The sequence below is a fragment of the Natrix helvetica genome (genome assembly GCF_964273705.1).
Source record: "Natrix helvetica genome assembly, chromosome: 3".
Lineage (NCBI taxonomy): Eukaryota > Metazoa > Chordata > Lepidosauria > Squamata > Natricidae > Natrix > Natrix helvetica.
Window position 1 is genome coordinate 129,779,597 of NC_138549.1, and position 24,124 is coordinate 129,803,720.

Here is a 24,124-nt window from a genome sequence, read left to right on the forward strand (position 1 = left end):
ATCAAAGGCTGCAAGGGTTACAGTAAAAACACCAGTGCAACAAAATACGATAACATGGATTGCTTGTTATATGATGCCAGATTTAACACAGCTTTTGGGGATGATGGGAGTTGGAGCAAAGAAATAATTCCTGAAACTGAAAGCTGGTTTAGTGTATCCAGTTAGAAAACTGACGACTTGCAGGCAAATAGGGCTGATCCAAGCCTGTAAGGGCATATGGATTACTCTCCAGTCATCCTGTTCTCCCAAGCTTTGGGGGAAATGAGCTTTTGCACAGTCAGTAGAGATCTTATTAAGATACTGGATTCAGATCAGTATCTTACAATAATACAATACAATAGTAGAGTTGGAAGGGACCTTGGAGGTCTTCTAGTCCAACCCCCTGCCTAGGCAGGAAACCCTATACCGTTTCAGACAAATGGCTATCCAATATCTTCTTAAAGACTTCCAGTGTTGGGGCATTCACAACTTCTAGAGGCAAGTTGTTCCACTGATTAATTGTTCTAACTGTCAGGAAATTTCTCCTCAGTTCTAAGTTGCTTCTCTCCTTGATTAGTTTCCACCCATTGCTTCTTGTTCTGCCCTCAGGTGCTTTGGAGAATAGTTTCCCTCTTCTTTGTGGCAACCCCTGAATATTGGAACACTGCTATCATGTCTCCCCTAGTCCTTCTTTCTCTTAAACTAAACATACCCAGTTCCTGCAACCGTTCTTCATATGTTTTAGTCTCCAGTCCCCTAATCATCTTTGTTGCTCTTCTCTGCACTCTCTCCAGAGTCTCCACATCTTTTGTACATTGTGGCGACCAGAACTGAATGCAGTATTCCAAGTGTGGCCTTACCAAGGCATTATAAAGTGGTATTAACACTTCACGTGATCTTGATTCTATCCCTCTATTTATGCAGCCTAGAACTGTGTTGGCTTTTTTGGCAGCTGCTGCACACTGTTGGCTCATATTTAAATGGTTGTCCACTAGACTCCAAGATCCCTTTCACAGTTACTACTGTTGAGCAAGGTATCATCTATACTGTACCTGTGCATTCCGTTTTTGTTGGCTAAATGTAGAACCTTACTCTTTTCACCATTGAATTTCATTTTATTAGATAGTGCCCAATGTTCAAGTTTGTCAAGATCCTTCTGTATCTTAAGCCTATCTTCTGGAGTGTTAGCTATTTCTGCCAGCTTGGTGTCATCTGCAAATTTGATGAGTTCCCCATTTATTCCTTCATCCAAATCATTGATGAAGATGTTGAAGAGTACTGTTGAATAGTATCTGTGCCGTGAAAGACTGTAGGAAGTAAGGACAGGAGCTCTACTTTTTATATTGTAAATATGTTTGGTGTAAAATCTGTTAATTATCAAGTCTTTGCCTGCCTACCTGCCTATCCCAAGAGTGCTACCAAAATAAATACAGCTCCTAGACTTTTAAAGTGGGGAGCAGAGAGAGGAGTTTTGATGACACTCAGAAGGACAGTTGCAGCCCAGTCAGGGAATCCAAAATTCACTCTTCTGTGTTTAAATCTAAATGGCATATTTTGGCACATGCACATAGAAGGTCTCCCAAACCTATTAATGTTAAGGGCTTTCCAGAAGGATGGCAGGGATGAGGCTAACCTTATCTCAAAGTGATGTTCCAGAGGACGGGGCCCATGGCAGAAAAGAGACGTTGAAGAGATCCTTCATCTTTAAGTTATAGGTAATATTTGAGTTGCCTGCTGACAAAAGTGTGTATAGTCAAGGCTATGGTTTTCCCAGTTGCAATGTATGGCTGTGAAAGTTGGACCATAGGAAAGACTGCATGCCAAAGAATTGAGACCTTTGAACTATGGTGATGGAGAAGACTCCTGCAAGTCCCTTGGACTGCAAGGCGATCAAACTAGAGGAGATCAACCCTGCTCTTTAGAAGGCCAGATCCTGAAGATGAAACTCAAATACTTTGGCCACCTAATGAGAAGGAAAGAGTCACTGGAGAAATTTAGTTCTTTCTTTACCTAGGAAGGATAGCTTTACCTGGCAACCTTCCTTTAACCCTGGCATGTGTGATAAATAAGATTCCTAGAACTTTGCTTGTAAATAAAGAATTACAATACTGAAAAAGAATAAAGAGCAAATAATGCCCTAAAGGGAATACCGATAAATAGCTATTAAGGAAAAATTAAGAGATCTCAGATAGATGAGATCTGCTACTCAAAGGTGTATAAAAACATGATGTAGTTGAGCTTGTCTACAAAACATTTCAGATAGAACACAAATAATTACTAGTGACAAGTAAGGATTATAATCAGCAGATACATCTAAGCAATTCAAATATTATTGTTGTTAGTTGCGAAGTCATGTCCGACCCATCGCAATCCCATGGACAATGTTCCTCCAGACCTTGTCTTCTACTATCCTCTGGAGTCCACTTAAGCTCACGCCTACTGCTTTGGTGACTCCATCCAGCCACCTCATTCTCTGCCGTCCCCTTCTTCTTTTGCCCTCAATCGTTCCCAGCATTAGGTTCTTCTGTGTGGTTTGGATTAAGTACAATATGTGTGCACCTGAACAGTAAACCAACATACTACATGATACTGTAGCTTTCATGCAATCAGGCTGGAGAAAGCTTATTGTCCGTTTTTAACAAATGTCCTAAAACATTCAATCGTTAAGGTATGGTTAAGATAGGCGATGTATTTGTATGGTTAAAATAGGCAATAGGCTCCACCCCATCCCCAATAGTGGGCAGTAGATTTCATTTATTATCACTTATTTAAAAACTGTTGTGCTTCTTAAAATAAACAATTAAATTAAATGGAACACAGGCTTCTATGAAGAAGCTCCCAGCATTGTCTTTTTTTGCCATGCCCTTGAGCGCACCTGGGAGTGTCAAGAGCTAAGAGGGTGTTGGCTGACCAAGCCCATCGTGGAAGATGTTATCTGATGGCTGATCTCCCATAGGAATTATTTTGTGAATGAATTGCTCACAAGGTCTCAGAACTGTAATTGTGTCCAGGATCCCAAAATCTTGCACACCCTTGACCTGAGCGCTCTTAGTTGCATAATTCTCCCAACAGATCCTTGATCTTTTTTTCTTCTTGGTTTAGCTGTTGTTCTATTTGCCATTCCCATAAAGCACACTAAGCAGTTTTAATGTGTTTGTCATTTTAAAGTCTATCAAAATAAACTTAGATGTAGGTTGCATAAACAATAAGAATATAATAACAACCCTCCTGGATCCGATCAAAGGTCCAGCATCCTGTTTTTCAAAGTAGTTGACCATTTGAGGATATATTTTTTTCTTCTACTACTGCCATGCTGTATGAAGCAACACATGTCTTATAAACTTGTAACAGTCCTAAAGCCTTACATTAACGTGGTTTTACTTCATTGATATATTTAACTCCCTTTTCAATCCATTGAAGTTACTTGGCAGTAAATTCCGTAAGTGTATTATGTATTTTTTTTTAAAAAAGAAGCTACTTTCTTTTCTGAGTCTTAAAAATTTTGCCAGCTTCATTGGGTAAATCACTGGCTGTGTTCCTAATTTAATGTATTTATAGTCATTTTGTGTTTTGTGTTTATATTTTTAGAAGTGTATTGCTCCATTTTATTAGTTTTTGCTTGTTTGTTATATTATTGCTTTACCTTAGTATTGCCAGAATTTGTTCTTTTGAGAATAAGAGCTTCACATTTGAAATGTATCTTTGCTTTTTATAGCTGTTCTGATTCTGCTAATTAACCATTCTGGCATCTGTTGCACTTCGTCATATATTTTCTAACTTACAATGTTTTTTTTTCCAGCTGAGTGCTTGTTATTGTGGTCTTGGTTTCCTTAAAATGCCTTGAATAAATTGAGCATTTTGACCCTTTCCCTTTAACTGGTTCCCCCATGCCTTGGAAATTTAGTATGAAATTAAATGTGTATGCAGTTGAGAATTTTTCCTCTTAATATGCATCCAAGTGTCTAACATTGCTTGCATTCTCAGTCAGGTGCAGGGTGTCACCTCAATTGTCATCTGTCGCCTTCCCCTTTTTTAGTTCCTATGACTACCTATTCTGTGGCCCAGCCTTTTATTATACGTTTGGGACACAACTCATTGACTTACCTAGCCATCATAAGGATAATTGATGTTCTATTCATCTATATGATATTTTTTCCTGACATAGTTCAGCTTGCAGGAAAAAACCGCAAGAAAACATTGGTATTTTATTGTTCTTCAAATATTTCAGCACTTTAGTACACTATTTGTACTAAAGCATTTGTAATGAAGACGTCCATGTAGACAACCTGTGAAGAACAACTCTCTATTTAACAATATCCACTCCAAGTCCAGATTTTAGAAGGGATAGTAAGGACACACAAAACTTTAGCATCTGGACTGCAGCTGGAACAAATAACATATACCCAGTTTTTAAATGTGCATCTAAGCCACATGAAAATATCCCACACCTAGGAATTGGATGTGTGTGCATTTTTTCTTTATGACTGGTTGCATGAAGTAAGCCTTTTGTTTTCACTGAAGAAAAATGTACAGTAATCCCTGCATAATAAAATGTAAGGATAGAGAGAAAGTGGTTTGCGTAATGGTGCTGAGACTGCAAAAGATTGCAGAAAACCTTTCTTAAATGCAGTTGCCCTTATTAACACCTGAAACATTCCTTTTGTGAAACCAAAGTTAATTAGCAGAAACACAAAATACATAGTTGTGGTTGCTATTAAGTCTAATAATATTTCTTCACTGATGGATTGGGTAGGGTATTATTGTTTTTGCCATTTTCTACTCACAGTTACCGTAGTTATTTCTGAGCTGAAACAAAACTGCCTAGATAATACACTTTGGGGATGTATTTATCCCTGCATACCCATAAATCCAGTTCTAGATTTCTGTAATCCTTTTAGCCATGTACTGTACTGTTGTTTTTAGGGTGACTTTCTTCAGAAAAGGCCTAGAAAAGTGGTTTGTTTAGAATCCAGGTAATCTGAATAAAAATGAGTGGATTTATTTATTTATTCGGCATTACATAGCTAAAAGAAAAAGATAATGCCTCTTAATATTTCTTAAACTTCCATAGGCTACAAAATTAGTCCCAAACAATTTTTATGGGCATAATAAAAATGCTGAATTATTTATCATTTATGAGTAGCCAAATTAATTTCTTCTAAAATTTAATTTACCTAAAGCTAGATTATAAATCCAAAGAAATTTATAGGACAGCTATCTGATGTTGTGACTACCTATATTCAAAAACATTATCTTTGCAAATTTGGACTAGAGGAAATGGGCAAGACTGGTGAAGAGGATTATCTTTGTTACATTAAAATTAGAACTAGCAGTTGTATTAAGTTTTAGCAGTGTCTTGTCTTACATAATTTATTTTACTTACATCATATGGGTAGAATTCAAGAATCTTTGTCTCTTTGAGAATGTGATCTATTAATGGCAGTATATCTGCTTTGCATGCAAAAAAAATCTACTTTTGTTCTCTTGCATCTTTAGATAGTGATGAAAACCCTGACTATACTGACAAAACTGGGTTAGATGAATCAGAATAAGGCAGAATAAATTCCAAACCCTGAATATAATGTGTTTATTCTTCTATGTGGGAAAGGCTTTTTACTAGTGGATTTACTAATAACCTTATTACGGTAATTTTGACTTAAATGAAAAATTGGTAAGATGGATTTTGAAAAACCAAGCAGAGGCCGAGGAAGGACATAGCATTCAATACTAAAATTTATTTTTCATGCTATAAAGCAGGTGGAGCACTTAGTCTTCCCTGAAAAGCTGGAAGATACTTTGCAAACCCAGCTCCCCCCTTGTCTTTAAGATACCAAAAATAATTGCAAACAACAATTTTGATATGTTTACTGTCTTGTTAGAATTTATATACAAAGCATAATAGTATGCTAAAGTATTTCTTCATTTAAACTAATTGTCATTAATGTTTGAAAATGTTGCCAACCCAATTTGCAAAATAGTGTCCTGTAAACCAAGATTCAAGAAAAGTTTATTTATGAATTTTGATCCATTCAGTACTTCTATTCAACAAGTAATTATTCCTGAATAAAGAGGGGCTATTACATCTAAAGAATTGGGGACGGGCAAGGAATTACTGGAAGTCTTTAAATGTACTGGCTCCCAATATGCTTTGAGATATAATTAAAGATGCTGGTTATTGCTTACAAAGCCCGTCGTGGCCCAGGACTATAATATTTGCAGGGCTGCCTAACTATTTCTGCTCATTCCACATGGTCTCACGGGATGGGCATATTCTAGGCTCAATCTTGCAGCAATGTTATCTGATGGGACCTGGGAGACAAGCCTTTCCTGATGCAGTGCCTGCCCTTTCAAGCAATTTCCCCCCTGAGACTTGGATAGCCCTGACCCTGTTAGCCTTCAGGAAAGCTTTACAAAAGCAACTTTTCCCAGGGTATTGGCCCAGGATAATAGATGAGCCCAACATCTGAGAAACGGAATGTATGATTGGTGATCCCCCATCTCTATGTGGTTGTTATGTTGGCTTTTGTGTTATAGTTTTTATTTGCAATATTCTTTGGGGGGATTTATTTTATGCATGCTGCCCAGAGTCATGATTATGTGAGTTGGGCAGCCTTATACATCTTATAAGTAAATAAGTAAATGAAAGGTCACAAAGAGTACAAGTTTTTAAATAAAAATGCATAGAAAGTCCTACTACATGTTGCTTTGGTGGATCTTTCTAAAAGTGGCTTTTCACATTTACGGTAGCCTCTACCAAATATCAAAAATGACTGATATATTTCTTCAGACATTGATGAACTACATTAGCAGATCCCATTAGGATTTATCAATGTATTTATATTCAAGGAAAAATAATGATTATAATTTTAAAAAAATGTATTCCAATGGTACTTTTTGTCCCCCATTATAAGAAGTCACGGATAGTCCTTCTTTAAAAAAATATTATTTACAGTGTAAGAAAACTGATGTAAAGCATAAGCTCATCTTTTTTCAATGATCAGACCAAATTCTGGGTATATGCTACTTGTCAACCCTGAAGCCATTTTGGAGCATCTTCAGGGCTGCCACAGCAAAGCTGGTTGGAGCTATGGGAATGGGAGAGGAGAAGAGAGATAGCTGGGGACTTGTAGCCAAAATGAAATTATTTCTTCTGGGAACCAAGGACATTCTCACCAAGTGCTGGCGAGGCATGGACTGAAACCAATGGGAGTTGGGACTGTGACCTGGTTGGACCATGAGATGGACATGTGAACATGTGGAAAGAACTTTGATTTTTAATTTGGGTGGGGAAAACCTCAAGACCTTCAGAGTCAGGTTTTCATCACATGTGCAAATATGGCATGCCTAATAAATTTGGACTTTGAGGAACCTCTTGGCCTTGGAGTTTTGATTGCATTGGGTCTGTTACTTGGAACCCTGAAACTACCATTGTGTCTGTTTCGACACAGTAAACTGAATCCATCTTTTCATGTGTGAATCCCTGCTGATTGAAATGCAAGAGGGAATTATTCCATTTGCTGTGAGTGTGATTTCAGGGAAAATCAGAATTTCATTTTCTATATTTCTGGTTGCAGTTCTGTGAATAAACTGGGAGCCATCATTTTGCTTTTGTTTCCTATTAGATCCTGCTGTTGACTTGCTCTAAGGAATAAAATGAACAAGATGAAAACGTTCAAGCGCCGCTTTTCCCTCTCAGTTCCCAGGACAGAGACTATTGAGGAATCCCTGGCAGAATTTACAGAGCAGTTCAATCAGCTCAACAACAGGAAAAATGAAGGTAACAAGTTGAGGGAGGAGGACAACAGAAATGAAATGTAAAGTGGGCAATCTAGGGTGTCTAAAGCCATTTCAAAAACTAAACAGCTGAAGTCCTCAGATTACAGAGATCACCTCATGGGAGCAGGGCCTTGTTGTTAGCCATCACAATCTATGAAGTGCAAGATGTTTCAAATTCAAAACATCTTGAGCTTGAAATAGCCATTTTGACTGTTCAGAAAATGTGGTTTCAGTGTTAGAAAGCATTCTGTTCTGAGCAGTGACGTGCGGTGAGGTTTATGGCTGGTGAGGCTGGTGATGTCATCAGGAAGGCGGGGAATGGGACCACGTGTGCTGGAGGCGGAGGCTGCCTCAGCCTCCAGCAGACGTGATCCCATTCCCCGCCTTCCTGAGCGTGCTTCGCCGGCTCACACTCCGCAGTCCTCGAAAGCAACTGGGGAACGTCGAGAACCCTCCTGCCTCTGCTGGACTTTGCGCAAGTCCAGCAGAGGCAGGAAGGTTCTCGTTCCCCAGTCACTTTTGTGGCTTCGTCATCCGGGAGCGCCGACAACATTTCTGCGTCCGCAGCTCGCGGACAGACGGAGGTAGCCAGAGTGGCGCCGAGGCAGTCCGGCGGGCGAGCGACCAAGGATCAGGCTGCCTGATCCTCCATCGCTCGCTCACTCGCTCTTTCGTCCGCCCGGACTGCCTCCGGACTGTCGCTCTGGCTACATCCGTCCGGCCGCGCGCGGGAGCTGCGGAGGCAGAAATGTTGTCGGCGCTCCCGGATGACGAAGCCACGAAAGCGACTGGGGAACCCCAGTCGCTTTCGTGGCTTCGTCATCCGGGAGCGCCGACAACATTTCTGCCTCCGCAGCTCCCGCGCGCGGCCGGACAGATGTATATAATATTATATACATATGCAGGGGGAGGGGTGCACAGGGGCACACATTGCTTTATAGGTGTGGGCACACGCACACTCTTTCAGTGCATTAGGAGAAAAAGGTTCGCCATCACTGATTTAGGCTGTTTCAACTGACCAATTATTTCAAATAGGACTATTTGTTCCAGTTTGGAAACACGGCACATTTCCTGTTTTGTGCACACCTCCCTATTATGTGGTAGTCAATCAGGACACCATGGCTGATTTGCTTGTTTCTGTGGCATCTTGTGGCCCTACAAGACAATTCACAAAATGAAATACCATATAACTAATTTAAAAAATGACAAAGTTAAAGCAGAAAGTTAAAGATCAGTTTTTAAAAAGGGAGGGGGGATTATGGAATAATCTCTCCAAGTAGTTTCCTTTCATATGAGAAGACTCATTGAGCCTCGGGTGGATGTCCCTGGGAAGCACCTCAATTGTAAGATACATTTCAAGGTATAGCTAAGATTCTACAATAGTTCTCCCCCATTTTGTTTATATAAATTTATTTGTATAAATTCATGAGTTATATTTGAATGTGAGAATAGAAGAAACACATAGTTCAAAGCTATTCAGTATCTACTTAATATTGTAATATTGGAAAAAGCAATCTGCAGTCAAGATCTAATATGACATGTTTTGTGGTTTATACATAATACATCTGTTGTTGAGAGGACAATCTTGTACCTTTTTCAAGTTTTGTGTTAAATATTTATTAATTGAATATATAGGTTTGGTTATATTTAGACATTTCAGTAAACCTTTAAATTCATTCTTTCATTAATAATAATAATAATAATAAATATTTATTTCTTAGCCGCACCCTCTCCCGAAGGACTCGGGGCGGCGTACAATGAAACATATGAAATAAATATGTGGACAGAACAAACATATAACAGAGACATATACCGAGACATACACAAGGAGGAGGTCGGCTGATAAATAAAACAATTAAAATACAGTATTTAAAAACCCCTAGATAATTAAATATAATTAAAATACCCAGTAAAAACCCGTCAGGAGCGATATGGTTAGATCAAAGTTGAGCCAGGCCAGCTGCTTGGAAAAGGTGGGTCTTAAGCTTAATACGAAAGGAGCGGAGGTCAGAGGTATTCCTAATATCCGGAGGGAGGTCATTCCACAGGGCTGGGCCCGCCACAGAGAAGGCTCTACTCCTAGGCGCCGCCCCCCGACACTGTCTAGTGGACGGCACCTGGAGGAGGCCCTCTCTGTGCGAGCGGATTGGTCGCAGGGATGTATGGGGCAGAATACGATCCCGCAAGTAACCAGGTCAAATCTAGATTAGGTTGAAATCTAATCTTCCCATTAAGGATTGGTTGGTTGATTGTGCCCTCAATTCAGTGTCAACTCCTAGTGTCCACCTACCTAGATTTTCTCCAGGAGGATTTATCCCAACATTACTCCTTCAGATCTTCCTTGCAACTATAATTGAGGCAATTCACATTGCTATTCATTGTCCTTCCCTTTCTTTCCATATTTCCCAAAATGATAGACTTCTCCAGAAAATTAAGCTTTCATATAATATCTCCAGAGTATGATAATTTTAGCCTAGTCATTTGTGTGTTAAGTTAGAGTGCTGTTTAATTGTTCAATAATTCATTTGTTTGCTTTCTTAGCTATGTTCTGGTATCCACAGGAGAAAATTGCCTTAAATGTTCCTCTCTGTTATTCACTTTTGTGCCAGCAGCACCTATTAATAAACTAAAAAGATGAAAATTTATACAAATAATTATCACTAAGCTTCTATAATAATGCAATGTTACAGAGGAATTCCTTCAGACTCTATACAAAAAGTGTAAAACAAAATTGTTTCTCTGCCAGCCAGTAATTGCATGATAAGTTATTTTAATTACATATTATTTTTATTCTAGTTTTTATATTTTGTAATCCCCCCCTTGGATTGTTTTGAAGAATAGAATATATACAGTATGTTTAAATCAGTTAAACAATTACACGTGCCTGGGTTTTTTTCTATTTATGAACTGATTGCTGTAGGAAAGTAAGAACTGGATAGTGCCGTGTAATGGAATTACTTGTCCCAGCTTCTGCCAACCTAGCAATTCAAAAGCATATAAAAATGCAAGTAGGAAAATAGGAACCACCTTTGGTGGGAAGGTAACAGTGTTCTGTGCACCTTCAGCATTTGGTCAAGCTGGCCACAGGACCACAGAGACGTCTTCGAACAGTGCTGGCTCTTTGGCTTTGAAACGGAGATGAGCACCGCCCCCTAGAGTTGGGAACGGCTAGCACATATGTGCAAGGGGAACCTTTACCTTTATTCTTTCAGATAATCTCATTTGACTAAGATAATGTGCACAGAAAAAGTCGAGAACATACAAAAGGAAAATCAAATAATTTTCTGACTGGGCACAAGGAGTTCCAGGCAGTGTCACCTTGTATTTGGCACAGGCTGCTGGTGTAATTCTGGTGATGTGGGTTTTTTTTTTTTCAGAATTGCCAATCATTTATGAAAGCTATGCCTTCGATTTTTCCTTTCAATGGCCCTTCTGCTGTCTTAATCCCATATGGAAAAGCTACTTGTCATCTGGCTCCTTGTGATTCACACTCAGTTAGAGAACTTTGAGATCCATAAAACAAAGCTTGACGACTGGAACAGCAATAGATACGTAGATATCATTCTCTTTTCTGTAAAATCTCAGAATCAACTTGGACAAGTTGTAAAGATTGTTTAGGCCTCTCTTTGTTTTTGTCCTTCCCCCCACCTTCTGTTCTCTACAGATGAGCCATAAAAGAAGATATTGCTATCAGTTCAAATTTTCTCATTGATAAAGTTATTGGAGAACTAGAAGTCTTCTTCTTCCTAGCATATTCCCACAAGTGCAGGGTCCGCTTTTCGGAATACAAGCAGAAATGGGTAGAAAATTGAATAGGTCATATTTAAAGGATATTTTTGTGGCGTTTCATCTTTAGAATTGAGCAGAAATGTTAATGCTTAACCAAGTAATTAAGACTTCTGATTCAAGCAAAGCAAGGAATCTCTGGCCTAGTTCCCCAGGAGATCAAAGCTTGCTTTTTGCAGAGGCAGTATTTAAATATATTGATAAAAGAGGGAGGCTCATCAAAGGCAAAGGAATGTTTGTGATTTCCCTTTTAATTTACTTTGATACCTTATGTGCCCTCATTATACGCTGAGTCATAGGCCTTCTTGGTTCACATTAAAAGTGAAACAGAATTGAACAGGTCTCTGCAATGTATTCCCAGCGGCTTCCTTCAAGTCCACTTAATCCTTTGGCCAAAATGGTTAAGATGCAAACACCTCCTTTGTTACATCATCTAAGGATTTTAGCAGAAGATAATGTTGTTTCTCTTATTCTGTACTCTCTCCTTTCTTGTCTATTCAAATAATCCTCCCTTGTCAACTGCCTTGTTCACCCACTGTTTAAAGTGAAGCAAAAAAAAAAAAATAGGCTTACGACTGATCCTCACTGTCGCAGTGTCTCTGCAGTGACATGATTGCCATTTGGGAGCTTTGCAACTGGCGTGCATTTATGACATTCACTGAGTCCCCTGGTCACATGATTGCCTTTTGCAAATTTCACTGCCAGGTTCTGGACAAGTAGTCAGTGGAGAAGCTGGTGGTGAAACTGTAAGTTGTTGTCATGTGATGTCTCACTTTTTCTCTCTCTCTTTTTTAAAGTAATTTTATTCAAGAATCCAGATGAAAAGATAAAATACTAATGCAAACTAAGAAAAATATTAAAAGTAAAGAAAAAGAGAAGTGCAAAGAGATAGAAAAAATTGCAGTCATTAAATAAGGGCTACCTGTACTACTTCATAAGACAGCTAGAGTATACAACTCCTCCGAATCAATTGCCTTATAGGTTTTGACCATATATGTGTATTCAGATTTTGTTCTGAATCTGTTACAACACATTCCTGAGACGTACACTATATTCAGGAAACCTAGGTCAACAGGATTTTTTCCCTTTGTTTTTGCATACTCGTAGAAACTCTGTGCCACATAACTGATGCTGGTATTAAACTTTTTCACTGTTCTGCCTGTCCCTCATACATCCATGGAATCTAGAAACTTATCAGTTTTTAAATTATGGCTGAAATGGCTTTCCCAAATTTGTCATTCTAAAATGCAGATTATATATTTTCTGTACGTTGTTCTTACATTGAACATTTCGGGAATGGTTTTGCTTCTTCAAATAGATGGAGCAAACCAACATTTGAGAACTACAAGCTACTTTTAAGTTAATTTGCAGATTTTTTAGCCCCATGAGATGAGTTAATCAAGGCAGACTATTGTTTTAAGCTGTGCAATAGTTGCAGATTTATCAGAATTTGGACAACTCTCCAAGTAGATTGAAAACCATGCTTGCCATGGGAGGTAACTCTCAGTTGGTGGAACTGTAAGCCGCAAGCCAAGCCTAGGAGGGGGGCATGTTTTAGACAAATTAAACATTGCATTTTTGTTTGCTTAGAAATCCACATGCTGATATTTGGCCTTTTCATACTATGCCTTACATTTCTGTGATAAATAAAGCAGGCAGAGGCAGCTGTAGGAATTGGGAGGGAGGATGGAGAGAGAGAAATTTTATTTGGAGCTGTGTTCAAACGTGTTTTTTTTTGATCCAGCAGTGATCATTTTCTGATCATTTTACATTTCTGATCATTTTTCCACCATTAATAGCATTATATATCTATGCAAAGAGCTTTTATAAATATGTTACCAAGATAATAAGGATGTCAGCATTCCAAATATCAACCAGAATTAAATCAGAGTTCAAGACATAACTTTCATCAAAGTTCCAATTTAATAAGACAGATATGTTGGTACATCTGTAGAAACCCGAATCTGAAGGCTTCCTGGGTTTCCACCCAGTTGAAAGTTCATGAACTTGTCCCCACACGGACAAGTCCATCACATGGTCCAATCTTCCTCTGCCACGTTGGCATTTCCACCCATCTAGTTCCGGTCAGATGTAGAGGTGTAGAGACTAAGAATTATCTTGATTTCTAGAAAGGATTTTTTTATTTTGAAAACAAACACATTCTACTCCTACCCCTCACAATTCCCCACTAATGAAACAGCATGGTAAAGAAAGAGAGAGAGTGTGTGGCAGGCCAAAGATCCTAAAAGGAGTATGACTGCAGGCCTGACAAAGGGATCTATAAACCAAAATATATGAGCAAAAGTTAAAAGATCAGAATACATTTAATGTACAAAAGGGATGGATAATGGGAGATGTGATTGCAATCTTTTAATATTTGAAGGCTTCTCACATTGAAGAGGGGATGGCTGTATTATTGTGCAAGAGAGCAGAACCAGAATCAATGCTTTAAACTAGGCATGTCCAAACTTGGCAACTTTAATACTTGTAGACTCCATGCTGGCTGGGAATTCTGGGAGTTGAAGTGCACAAATCTTACAGTTGCCAAATTTGGAGAGCCTTGGTTTAAACTAAAAGGAAGTAAATCCCGGCTAGAAACCAGGAAGAATATCCTTAGTTCTTCAGAGGGTGATGCTTCATCTCAGAGATGCTTTAAAAGTAGATCAAGGGTGGTATACACTTACCGTATTTTTCGCCCTATAAGACGCTCCGGAATATAAGACGCACCCAATTTTAAAGGAGGAAAATCTAGAAAAAAAAGATTCTGAACCAAATACTATAGTAAAATATTTTATATCAACTGTATAAAGTTAACAGCAGTTTAAGAACAATTTTATGTCAACCATGTAACACAGGGGTGTCCAAACTTTTTTCAAAGAGGGCCAGATTGGATGAAGTGAACATGCTGGAGGGCCGAACATTTTTCCGAACATTCTTTGAACAATAACAATTAAATGCAAATGAATTATTTTATGCCAAGTTAATTGCAAATGGCATACTTTTCATTTCATAACATTAAGATCAACTGACAGCTGAGTTTTCACAATGTATCCATCTTTTCCCTGAAGACTCGTGTTTAGTATATTCAGATGCTTTCTTTCCTCTTTCCCTCTTACTTGTCTATCCTTCCTTCCACACTCCCTTCCTCCTTCCCTTCCTTCCTGCCTCCCTTCCAGTTCCCTCCTTCCTCTTTCCTCCTGCCTGCCTGCCTTCTTTCCCTCCTGCTTATCTATGCTTCCTTCCTTCCTTGCACCTCCCTCCCTTCTGCCTGCCTGCCTTCTTTCCTCTTTCCCTATCCTCCTATCCTTCCTTTCTCCCTCCCTCCTTCGATCTCAGGAGCGAAAGCCTTTGAATCAAGTTTGATTGTGTCCCATCTAGCGTTCTCCACCCCCGGATCCGGAGAGATTTCGGGTTGGGGTGGAGAACGCTAGATGGGACACAATCAAACTTGAATCAAAGGCTTCGATCTCAGGAGCGAAAGCCTTTGAATCAAGTTTGATTGTGTCCCATCTAGCGTTCTCCACCCCCGGATCCGGAGAGATTTGGGGTTGGGGTGGAGAACGCTAGATGGGACACAATCAAACTTGATTCAAAGGCTTCGATCTCAGGAGCGAAAGCCTTTGAATCAAGTTTGATTGTGTCCCATCTAGCGTTCTCCACCCCCGGATCCGGAGAGATTTGGGGTTGGGGTGGAGAACGCTAGATGGGACACAATCAAACTTGATTCAAAGGCTTTGGCTCCTGAGATCGGTGCGCTGCCATCCAAAATGCTATTACTACGATCTCTGCCGCCTGGAACTGCCCGAGAAGCGGCAGGTAAAGCGGGCGCTGCAGCGATCGTGGTACCAGCATTTTGGATGGCAGCGCACCGGTCTCAGGAGCCAAAGCCTTGAGGCACCTTTCGTTTGCAGGAGGAGGGCAGCTTAAAGCAGCGCCCCAGCAATGTGAGGAGCCACTGCCACCGCCACCACCGCCTAAGCCCTCTCGGGAGCCCAGCCGAGCGGGAGCTCTGAAAGCGAAACCTCTCTCCTTTCCAGCCATCACGATCTCTGCAGCCCCCTCTTTGCCTGCCCCATTTTCAGATGACCCAGTGGCTACATTCGGCTTACAAGACGCACTCAGATTTTTACCCTCTTTTTTGGAGTAAAAAAGTGTGTCTTATAAGGCGAAAAATACGGTACCTTCGCTACCGGTTCACATATGTAATCCTTCCACGCATGTGCTTTTGTTGAAAAAATGGCCCAAATGGGATGCCATAGAGCCGGGCGTGGGTGGGCGGAGTCACCCTAGATTTCCGCTACCAGTTCAGGTGATCCGGTTCAAATTGGTAGAATACCACCTCTGTAGTAGATCCTGCACCAAACTGTGTATACCTCCATTTATCTTTTCTGTCCGCTTAAGAGAGTCTGATACTACCTTGAAGAAGGGTTTGGAATAAGCAAGTGGTACAGCTCTGTTAGGAGAGTTATAATTATGAAACCTTCTTTTAGTTGAATACTTTTCATAGAAATGCCTCTGCCAATTCTGAAGATTTTATTTAATGGAGTCCTTCAGTAAAAAGATGAGGAGTTCTGCTGAACTCCCCTTTGGGTTTCCCGTCTCCTAACAACAGCCATCAAATTGTGAACCGTGGAGAAGTAGTTACACATGGAAGGCTCCTTTCTTTCAGATCTCATTTTCCATTTGTGGCTCAACAACACTTCAGAACTACTTTCTCAAAAGATCACTTATATTTCTCAGAGACGCTCATTTTTTTTCTCAATAGCATAACCAGTTATCAAGTGAAGAAGTTGATATGGAACCAGTGCGTACACTTGAAAAACCATCTGAAAAAAAATCTTTGAAACTCTCACAAATATGAGGAAATAGTCATTCAAGTCACTTAAAGCAGCAGAAGTCTGAAAAGGGGGGCTGTTCTAATGACAAGCAGAGAAGTCATTGAAGTATGCACAGCAGTGGTGGGTTTCTGTCGGTTCGCACCAGCTTGGTTGCTGAAATTTACTGATCTGGTGAGAGGCAGTTCGACCGGTGGACCCGAAAGTAATTTCCGGAACGCCTAGCCTGGCCCTGTCGCTCGCTCACCCTGGCCATCCCGTCGCAGCTCGCTTGCTCCCCACCCATCCACACTAAACTAGCCCAGTCCGCCGCTGACTGATTGGCTGATATCCAGCCAATCGTGAGCGGGCTGGAGACGACCCATTTAAAAGCATGGCACCAGAGTCTTTCTCGTTCCCGAGCAGCTGTCGCATTGGGCTTGCTGATCGGTCCTCCCTTCGCTTCGATTCGCCTTCCAGCAGCTTACTGCTTCCCTCAGGTAAGCAACTAAGTGCGAGGGGGGCAGCAGGAGGCTAGCTTATGCCAGCTTGCGGCTTTCACAAGGGAAGGCCTTCCAGGCCTTGCCTCATGAAAGCCACGAGCTGGCGTACGCCGCGTGGCCGAAAGTGGGTGGGTGGCAGCGGAGGGGGCAGCAGGCTACCTTTCGCGAGGGAAGGCCTTCAGAGTTTGCCTCGTGAAAGCTGTGAGCTGGTGTATGCCATGTGACTGAAAGGCGCTGGTCAGCGATGGCGCCGCAGCACCTTTCACATGCAGCCGAAAGCGGGTGGGCCGCGGTGGGCTAGCTTTCGCAAGGGGAGGCCTATGCCATGCGGCCGAAAGTGGTGGGCGGTGGCGGCAGCAGGCTAGCTTTTGCGAGGGAAGGCCTGAAGGTGAGCTGGCGTACACTGTGTGGCCAAAAGCAGGTGGGCAGTGGCAGCAGGCTAGCTTTTGCGAGGGAAGGCCTGAAGGCGAGCTGGCGTACACTGTGTGGCCAAAAGCAGGTGGGCAGTGGCAGCAGGCTAGCTTTCATGAGGGAAGGCCTTCAGGCCTTCCCTCACGAAAGCCATGAGCTGGCGTACACCACACAGCCGAAAATGGGTAGGCGGCGGCAGGCTAGTTTTCGCGAGCTGGCATACGCTGCGTGGCCAAAAGTTGTTGGGCGGCGGCAGCAGGCTAGCTTTCGCTAGCTGGCGTATGCCGCATGGCCGAAAGCTGGTTGGTGGCAGCGGCAGGCTAGCTTTCGCAGCTTTCTCTAGGGAGGGCCTTCAGGCTTTCCCTTGTGAAAGCCGCGAGCTGGCTTTAGCTGGTGGGCGGCGGTGGCAGCAGGCTAGCTTTTGCGAGGGAAGGCCTTCATTGCAATGTTTATTCATTTTCATATCTCTATTTTTCCACTGTTGTGCAAACACAATTCCAGCAGGTGCTAACATGTGTAAAATTAAATATATATTGTACTCCCTTTCAAATAGCCAACAAAATATTTCTGGTTTTAATTCCATATCTTGCTTTACCATTGCTTCTAACCACTAACTTCTGAATAGCTACTTGGACTGACCTAAGTACTGAACTTAATTCATATATTCCTGTTTTTTGAAACTGAGAACTAAATTTGAGAAAAAGAAAATCTGTATTGCTCTGGCAATCTACCTATGACATTCATTCTTGAACTAACTTCTTGGATGGAATACTATATCTTTCCTGTTTGTTTATATCTTTCCTGTTTCTCATCCTTCCTGAAAAGACTGTACATTGTTGGTTGAAAGCAGAGGTCCCTTCTGTTACCGGTAGTCCTCAGCTTACAACCACAATTGAGTCCAATATTATTTTATTTCTTTTGCAGTTAGTATTATTTATTTTTGCACTTATTTTAATCTTATTGTAGTTCATCCATTGGGGCAAAGAATTCAGTGACATCGTCTTGGCCACTCCTGCCCAGTCACATGACTACCAAGCCACTCCCACCTGGTCACATGGCCGGCAAGCCACTCCCACCCGGTCACATGGCCAGCAAGCCACACCCACCAGGTCATATGGCTGGTAAGCCACTCCCACAAAGCAGGCCACACCCACAGAGTAGGTTCCAAAAAAATTTGAAACCCACCACTGATGCACAGCTAATATTTAATTTAATCCCCTACATTTTAACAAATTACATGACAATGATCCTATTTGACTCAGGACCTCAGCTAGAATTGAGGAGTTTGGATATGGGATGGGTGTCTCAGCAGCTTGGAAATTGCTATATTAATTTACAGGTGGCTGTTTCCATCTTCTCCTAGAGCAGTGGGTCTCAACCTTCCTAATGCCACGACCCTTTAATACAGTTCCTCATGTTGTGGTGACCCCCAATCATAAAATTATTTTATGTTTTCCATATTTTTTTGAAAATATGTGTTTTCCGATGGTCTTAGGCGACCCCTGTGAAAGGGTCGTGTCGACCCACAGGTTGAGAACCATTGTCCTAGAGAAAAGGGCGGGATTCAGTATGGAATGATCCATGCCTGTCCTTTACATCATGAACCTTAGGCAATTTTATTGTGTTTCACATGGGAACTCTGATATCTGATTCTCAAAAACACCCCCCAAATACTGAGATAGGGGATATGAATGTACTTTTTCTTTGTACATAATCCCCACAGTTAAAGCAGTTCCTAACTACCTGAAACCATGAAGGCATTTATATAGCATGCTTGCCGATAACCCGGTGTTGCCTGGGTATTTATTTATAGAGGGAAAATGTCCAAACCAAATGTAATTTCTAATGTTGGATTTTCCCCCTTATCAGAGGGAGCCCCCTTGTGGAGTACTGTGAAGCCCTTTCCATGGCGACTCCACTGCGCTGTACAGTAGAAGCCAGTACGGCAGTATGGCACAACAGGCTATATCTTAACAGAACACATACCCCGAGGGATGTTAGTGGTGTCTTACCTCCCACAGTATTTTTCTCCAGAGAGTAAATCATTTGTGTACCAAGTTTGGTTGAAATTGCTCAAGACATTCCAGTGTTATGCTGGAACATACACACACCTCCACATACTCATATATATAGATATAGATATAGATGATATACAGACTATTAAGAAAATCTGAAAAGTGCATACTCTGGCATGCAAGAGCCAGACCCTGAGGAAATATATTTCGCTCAGTATCTATACCAACATTGCAACAAAACACAGAGAGAGCTAAGCTGCATATATGAAACACAGTGTGAATCTGTGGAATTCCATGAACTCTGGTGAAAGCACTGAAGTATTGCAGTCAGAAACTTGGATCTTCGCTTTCAAAATGACAGTTTAATGTTCTAATTGTATGTATACATGTGTACATACAGACATGTGCACATATGCCAACATCAAATTGAGATAGAGATCTGCAAATGCAGAACATTTTGTATAATGTGTAATGTTGTTTGGCCTCTAAGGGTTTTTACACAAAGTTGGGGGATTTTATTTGTTTGTCTCTCCTTCTTTATGATATATACTTTACCTGCTGATTTAAATTTTTAAACTTGCTCTCGGTTGCTTTGTATTTATGTCAGCCACACACTGTCCCTGGCATTGCCAGTCTCTATGATCATCTAGTAAATTGCTATTTATTCTTCCTTTCTGATCAGATATGGCACAAGGACATTTACATATGACTCACCTGAATAGGGATATCCGAATGCAGCCCAGTTCTGCCTCACCTTTGGAAGGTCGGTCCCCGACTCCTGTTCATTATCGAAATGGCAACCAGCGCCGCTTTTCTATGGAGGTAACCCACAAACTAATAGACAAGCTTTGCCCAGTGGCAGAAATGATGCTGATGGAGTTCTGGGAGATGCCTCCTCCCTTTAAACATAGCAAGATAAACTTGCAAGCTTGACACCGAAGGGAGCTGACCTCAAATATCAGTGGCCTATCTAGTTTTCTCTTAACATGTGGTGTATTTTGTTATATAATAATTGTGTATATGTTCAAGTCTAGAAGCTGCTCTCACAACAGCTAATGCTAGATTTAACCTGATATTTATTAAAGCTGTATTGGATCATTTCGTAGTTGGATCCCACTCTCCGATTTGGAAGATCTTGTCATATGTGTGATGCAGAGGTGGGTTGCTACCAGTTCGCACTGGTTCAGGCGAACCTGTAGCAGAATGTTGGCCTGGGTCGCGGAACCGGCAGCAATCTAGGCTGGTCCCAGCTCTCAACTGGTTCCCCGGTCACTGCAGCATGTGGTTTTTTTTTGGGCATTTTTAATGTTCTGCGCATACACAGATCTATTTACAGGCAACTGCGCATGCGTGCATAGTGTGTGTCAAGTGCACACGAGAAAAGTGTGCATGTACTGAACCGACAGTAACACCGGCAGCAACCTACCCCTGGTGTGATGTGTTATTTTTCTTCCCAGGATGTCAGCAAGCGTTTCTCTCTGCCCATGGATATTAACCTGCCCCCAGAATTCCTCCAAAAACTAGAAATGGAAAATCCAGAGATTTCTAAGCCTCTCAGCAGGACGTCACGGCGGGCATCTCTGGTGAGTCTCAAGAATTCTTAAGAGGATCCACAGTTTGGCCCAGAGTTTTGCGTTTCGGTTATGTCATCAGATGGTACATCATCACTGCAAACACTGGCTGGAGATTTGCTTAGAGCAAGGGGGTCAAACTCGCATCATCCTGGTGACATATCGTGACTTTTTCCCCTTTGCCAAACTGGGTGGCCAGTGTGTGATACATCTGACCCAAAGGCCACGAATTTGACACCCTTGGCTTAGAGTTTGTTTCAATTCTTACACTTTCAGCTTAACAAAAAAGATTTAAATGTTTTCACAGTAATGTAGGATAATGATAATGATATTAATAGTTTTCCTTTCCGATACAGGTAGTTCTCGTGTGCAACTGACTCATTTAACTATCATTCATAGTAATGACAATGATGACAAAGTAACTTTGCAATCAGTCCTTGAATTTATGATCTGCAGGTTTGTAAAGCCAAGGAAGGCTGAAGGAAAGAAACACAGTCACAGTTTCACTTACTGACCACTTTACTTAATGATCAAGTTGCCGGTTCCAATTGTGGTTGCTAAACAAAAACTGCCTGAAATAGAGTATCAGTTTCACCAAGAGATGAAAATTCTAGTTCTAATCCAGCTAGTAACACTTTTTTATTGAATTGAGAATGAAATACTTCTTAAAATCTTGTTGTTGTTGTTGTTGTTGTTGAAAAATTGTGTCTTTACCACCACCTGCTGTTGAATAGTAAAATGGGAAATATGAACCAAGCGTCTTTAATGCTTCCACATAGAAAACCTCTTAGCAGCCTGGAACGATTTATCCACTTCTCATCTTCATTTCTGCTATCACTGGTGAGTTCCTACCGGTTTGGACTGGTTCAGCCGAACCGGTAGTGATTTGGCAGCCTGGGTTGCTGGAACTGGCAGCAACCCAGACTTGCCACGTCCCCAAACCGGTTCTTCGGGCGGCGCTGTAGGCACCAACATCTTGTTTTCTGCTACTGTGCATGCGCAGAACAATTTTTATTGTACTGCGCATGTGTGCGAAGCCCATGACACACACAAAAGTTAACCACCAGTAGTGACTGCCGGAACCCACCCCTGACTGCTATATATTGTTTTGCAAACCTACACCCTATTTGCTGAATAAAATTCAACCTAAACCCAGTGGATAATGTTAGTTTTTCAAGCATTATAATATTCTATGGGAATAGAATCTGTGAGAGGCCAAAGCCGTTTGTGCCTTCTAGTGCCACACAAGGGGTCAGGGGAATATCTGGCGAATTAGTCTGGTTGCCTTGACTCCTGGATCAATATGTTTATATTTCATAAGCAAAGGAGAGAATCACCCACGCAATCCTCACTTTTTAATTGATGCATGTGCTGACCAAAGACCATTTGAGAAGTAAATATGAGAAATATTGGTTGCTGCAAAACACCCCAAGCAAAGACAAGAATGTGAATGTGAGGTCTTGTTTTAAGCTCCGCAGTGGGAAAGAAGCAAGTGGTCTCCAGATTCTTGAAAGTCAAAGAGCTGGTTCTTACCAGCAATTGACTGGTGACACTGCGTGGTAACTGATGCTGGGCTGCAAGTTCAAGGACCTGTCTTCATTTATTTCCCAGAGAATTCATTTTAAACAATACATTGTTACAGAATGGTTATGGGTAAGCTTCTCCTGGAAATCAGTCCAATGGGTTAGACTCCTTAATAGATATGTGTTGACCTGTGTTGTGAGTTTCTTAATATTGCATTTTGTACTGATACTTCTCTCTTTTTTTTTTTTATGGTAGTCAGACATTGGGTTTGGCAAAATGGAAACCTATGTTAAACTGGAAAAGTTGGGAGAGGTAAGAATGATCTCAAAGAATGATCAGTCCCATGCATCATCTTTTTCAAGTTCCTGTTGTCTTTTTGTGATAATTTTTACTTTTGCAATCTGCTTTGGGAGACTGACATTTGAAATATAGGCGCTCAAATGTTTAAAATCTCTCTAATTCTGAACTGAATTTAAACACTATAGGATTTATGTGCACTAAAAAAATACTGTTGGCTGCCTTGGAGCATATCATTAGAATTTATCACATCCATTCCTTTATAGTTTTATATAACATATTTTTCCTTTTATTCATGCCTTTTGGCATTTATTCCTTTTATAGTCCAAGTTGCAGTCCAAGTGCCATGCTTATCACCAGATGCCACAAAGATTTTGACCTCTGCCACTCATCGTGTCCATTCAGAGTGTGCTTCCTAAATTAAGTGTACTTTCCATATTAGAATGGACAGGAGGAAAAAAAATAGCAAAATTGGTTTTGTGGACTGGTCTAGAAACTAGGAGCCTGTGAGTTCTTGGCCCCCTTAAAAAAGAAAGATGGCTGAGTGAACTTGGGCCAATCACTTCCTCTCAGCCCATCCTACTTCACAGGATCTTTGTTGTGGGAAAATAAGACAGGAAGGAGTATTAGATATGTTCGCCACTTTGAGTTGACCATATATATATATGGAACACAACCAATCATTCCACTTACTGAAACAAAGCCAGCACCCCATCCCCTCCCACCAAGATTTACAGAAAGACGGCAGCTCCGTTCCCATTTTAAGCCCAAGCTTGAAGATGGCAGGTGAGATCTTGCCGAAACGTTGCAAAGACAATCTCAATCTTACACGGGAAAAGACCCGAATACAACAAAACCAGCATACCTACACCCGTGAAAATCTACGAAAACATATATATATATACCAACACACACACACACACACATATATATATATATATAAATGTGGGGGGGGAGGGGAATCCAACAAGAATAAATTAGATCCAGCCTTTCTGTGGAATTTGTTTGGCAGATGGTGACAATGGAGAATTTTTTTAATCCAAATTTTTAAAAGTTTAAGGAGTGAATTAAGTTAAGGAGGCCCAGAATGAGAAAGAGAGATACAGTGTCGGCTGGTGACCCCCAGGGGGAGAGCCTTCTCTGTGGGAGCGCCTTCCCTCTGGAATGAGCTGCCCCCGGAGCTTCGCATAATCCCTGACCTCCGGTCCTTCCGACGCACCCTAAAAAGTTGGCTTTTCCAGCAAGCCGGCCTGGCTTGTTAATTTTAACTTATTTTAAATGTATTTAAATTCTGTTTGTTTTTTGGATATGTATTTAATTTTTTTAACTTTTGGGATGTGTGTTTTTTTAATGTTGTACGCCGCCCTGAGTCCTTTTGGAGAAGGGCAGCATATAAATCCAAACAAACAAACAAACAAACAAACAAACAATAAAATATATTGCATTTT

The 24,124-nt window shown here is 41.0% G+C and overlaps 1 protein-coding gene across 4 annotated transcripts in view; it reads left to right on the top strand.

Annotated features, from left to right (window-relative positions):
• Nucleotides 1-24,124, top strand: part of CDK18 (cyclin dependent kinase 18) — a 95,066-nt gene that overhangs the window by 55,476 nt on the left and 15,466 nt on the right. For all 4 annotated transcript variants that reach the window (XR_014174902.1, XM_081947157.1, XM_081947156.1 and 1 more), the window contains 4 exons: nucleotides 7,602-7,756; nucleotides 19,967-20,106; nucleotides 20,742-20,867; nucleotides 22,635-22,691. Coding sequence is in view for 3 of the 4 variants with exons in the window: in XM_081947157.1 (XP_081803283.1) it covers nucleotides 7,633-7,756; nucleotides 19,967-20,106; nucleotides 20,742-20,867; nucleotides 22,635-22,691 (447 nt within the window). In the remaining variant the exon portion in view is untranslated. The remainder of the gene's footprint in view (nucleotides 1-7,601; nucleotides 7,757-19,966; nucleotides 20,107-20,741; nucleotides 20,868-22,634; nucleotides 22,692-24,124) is intronic.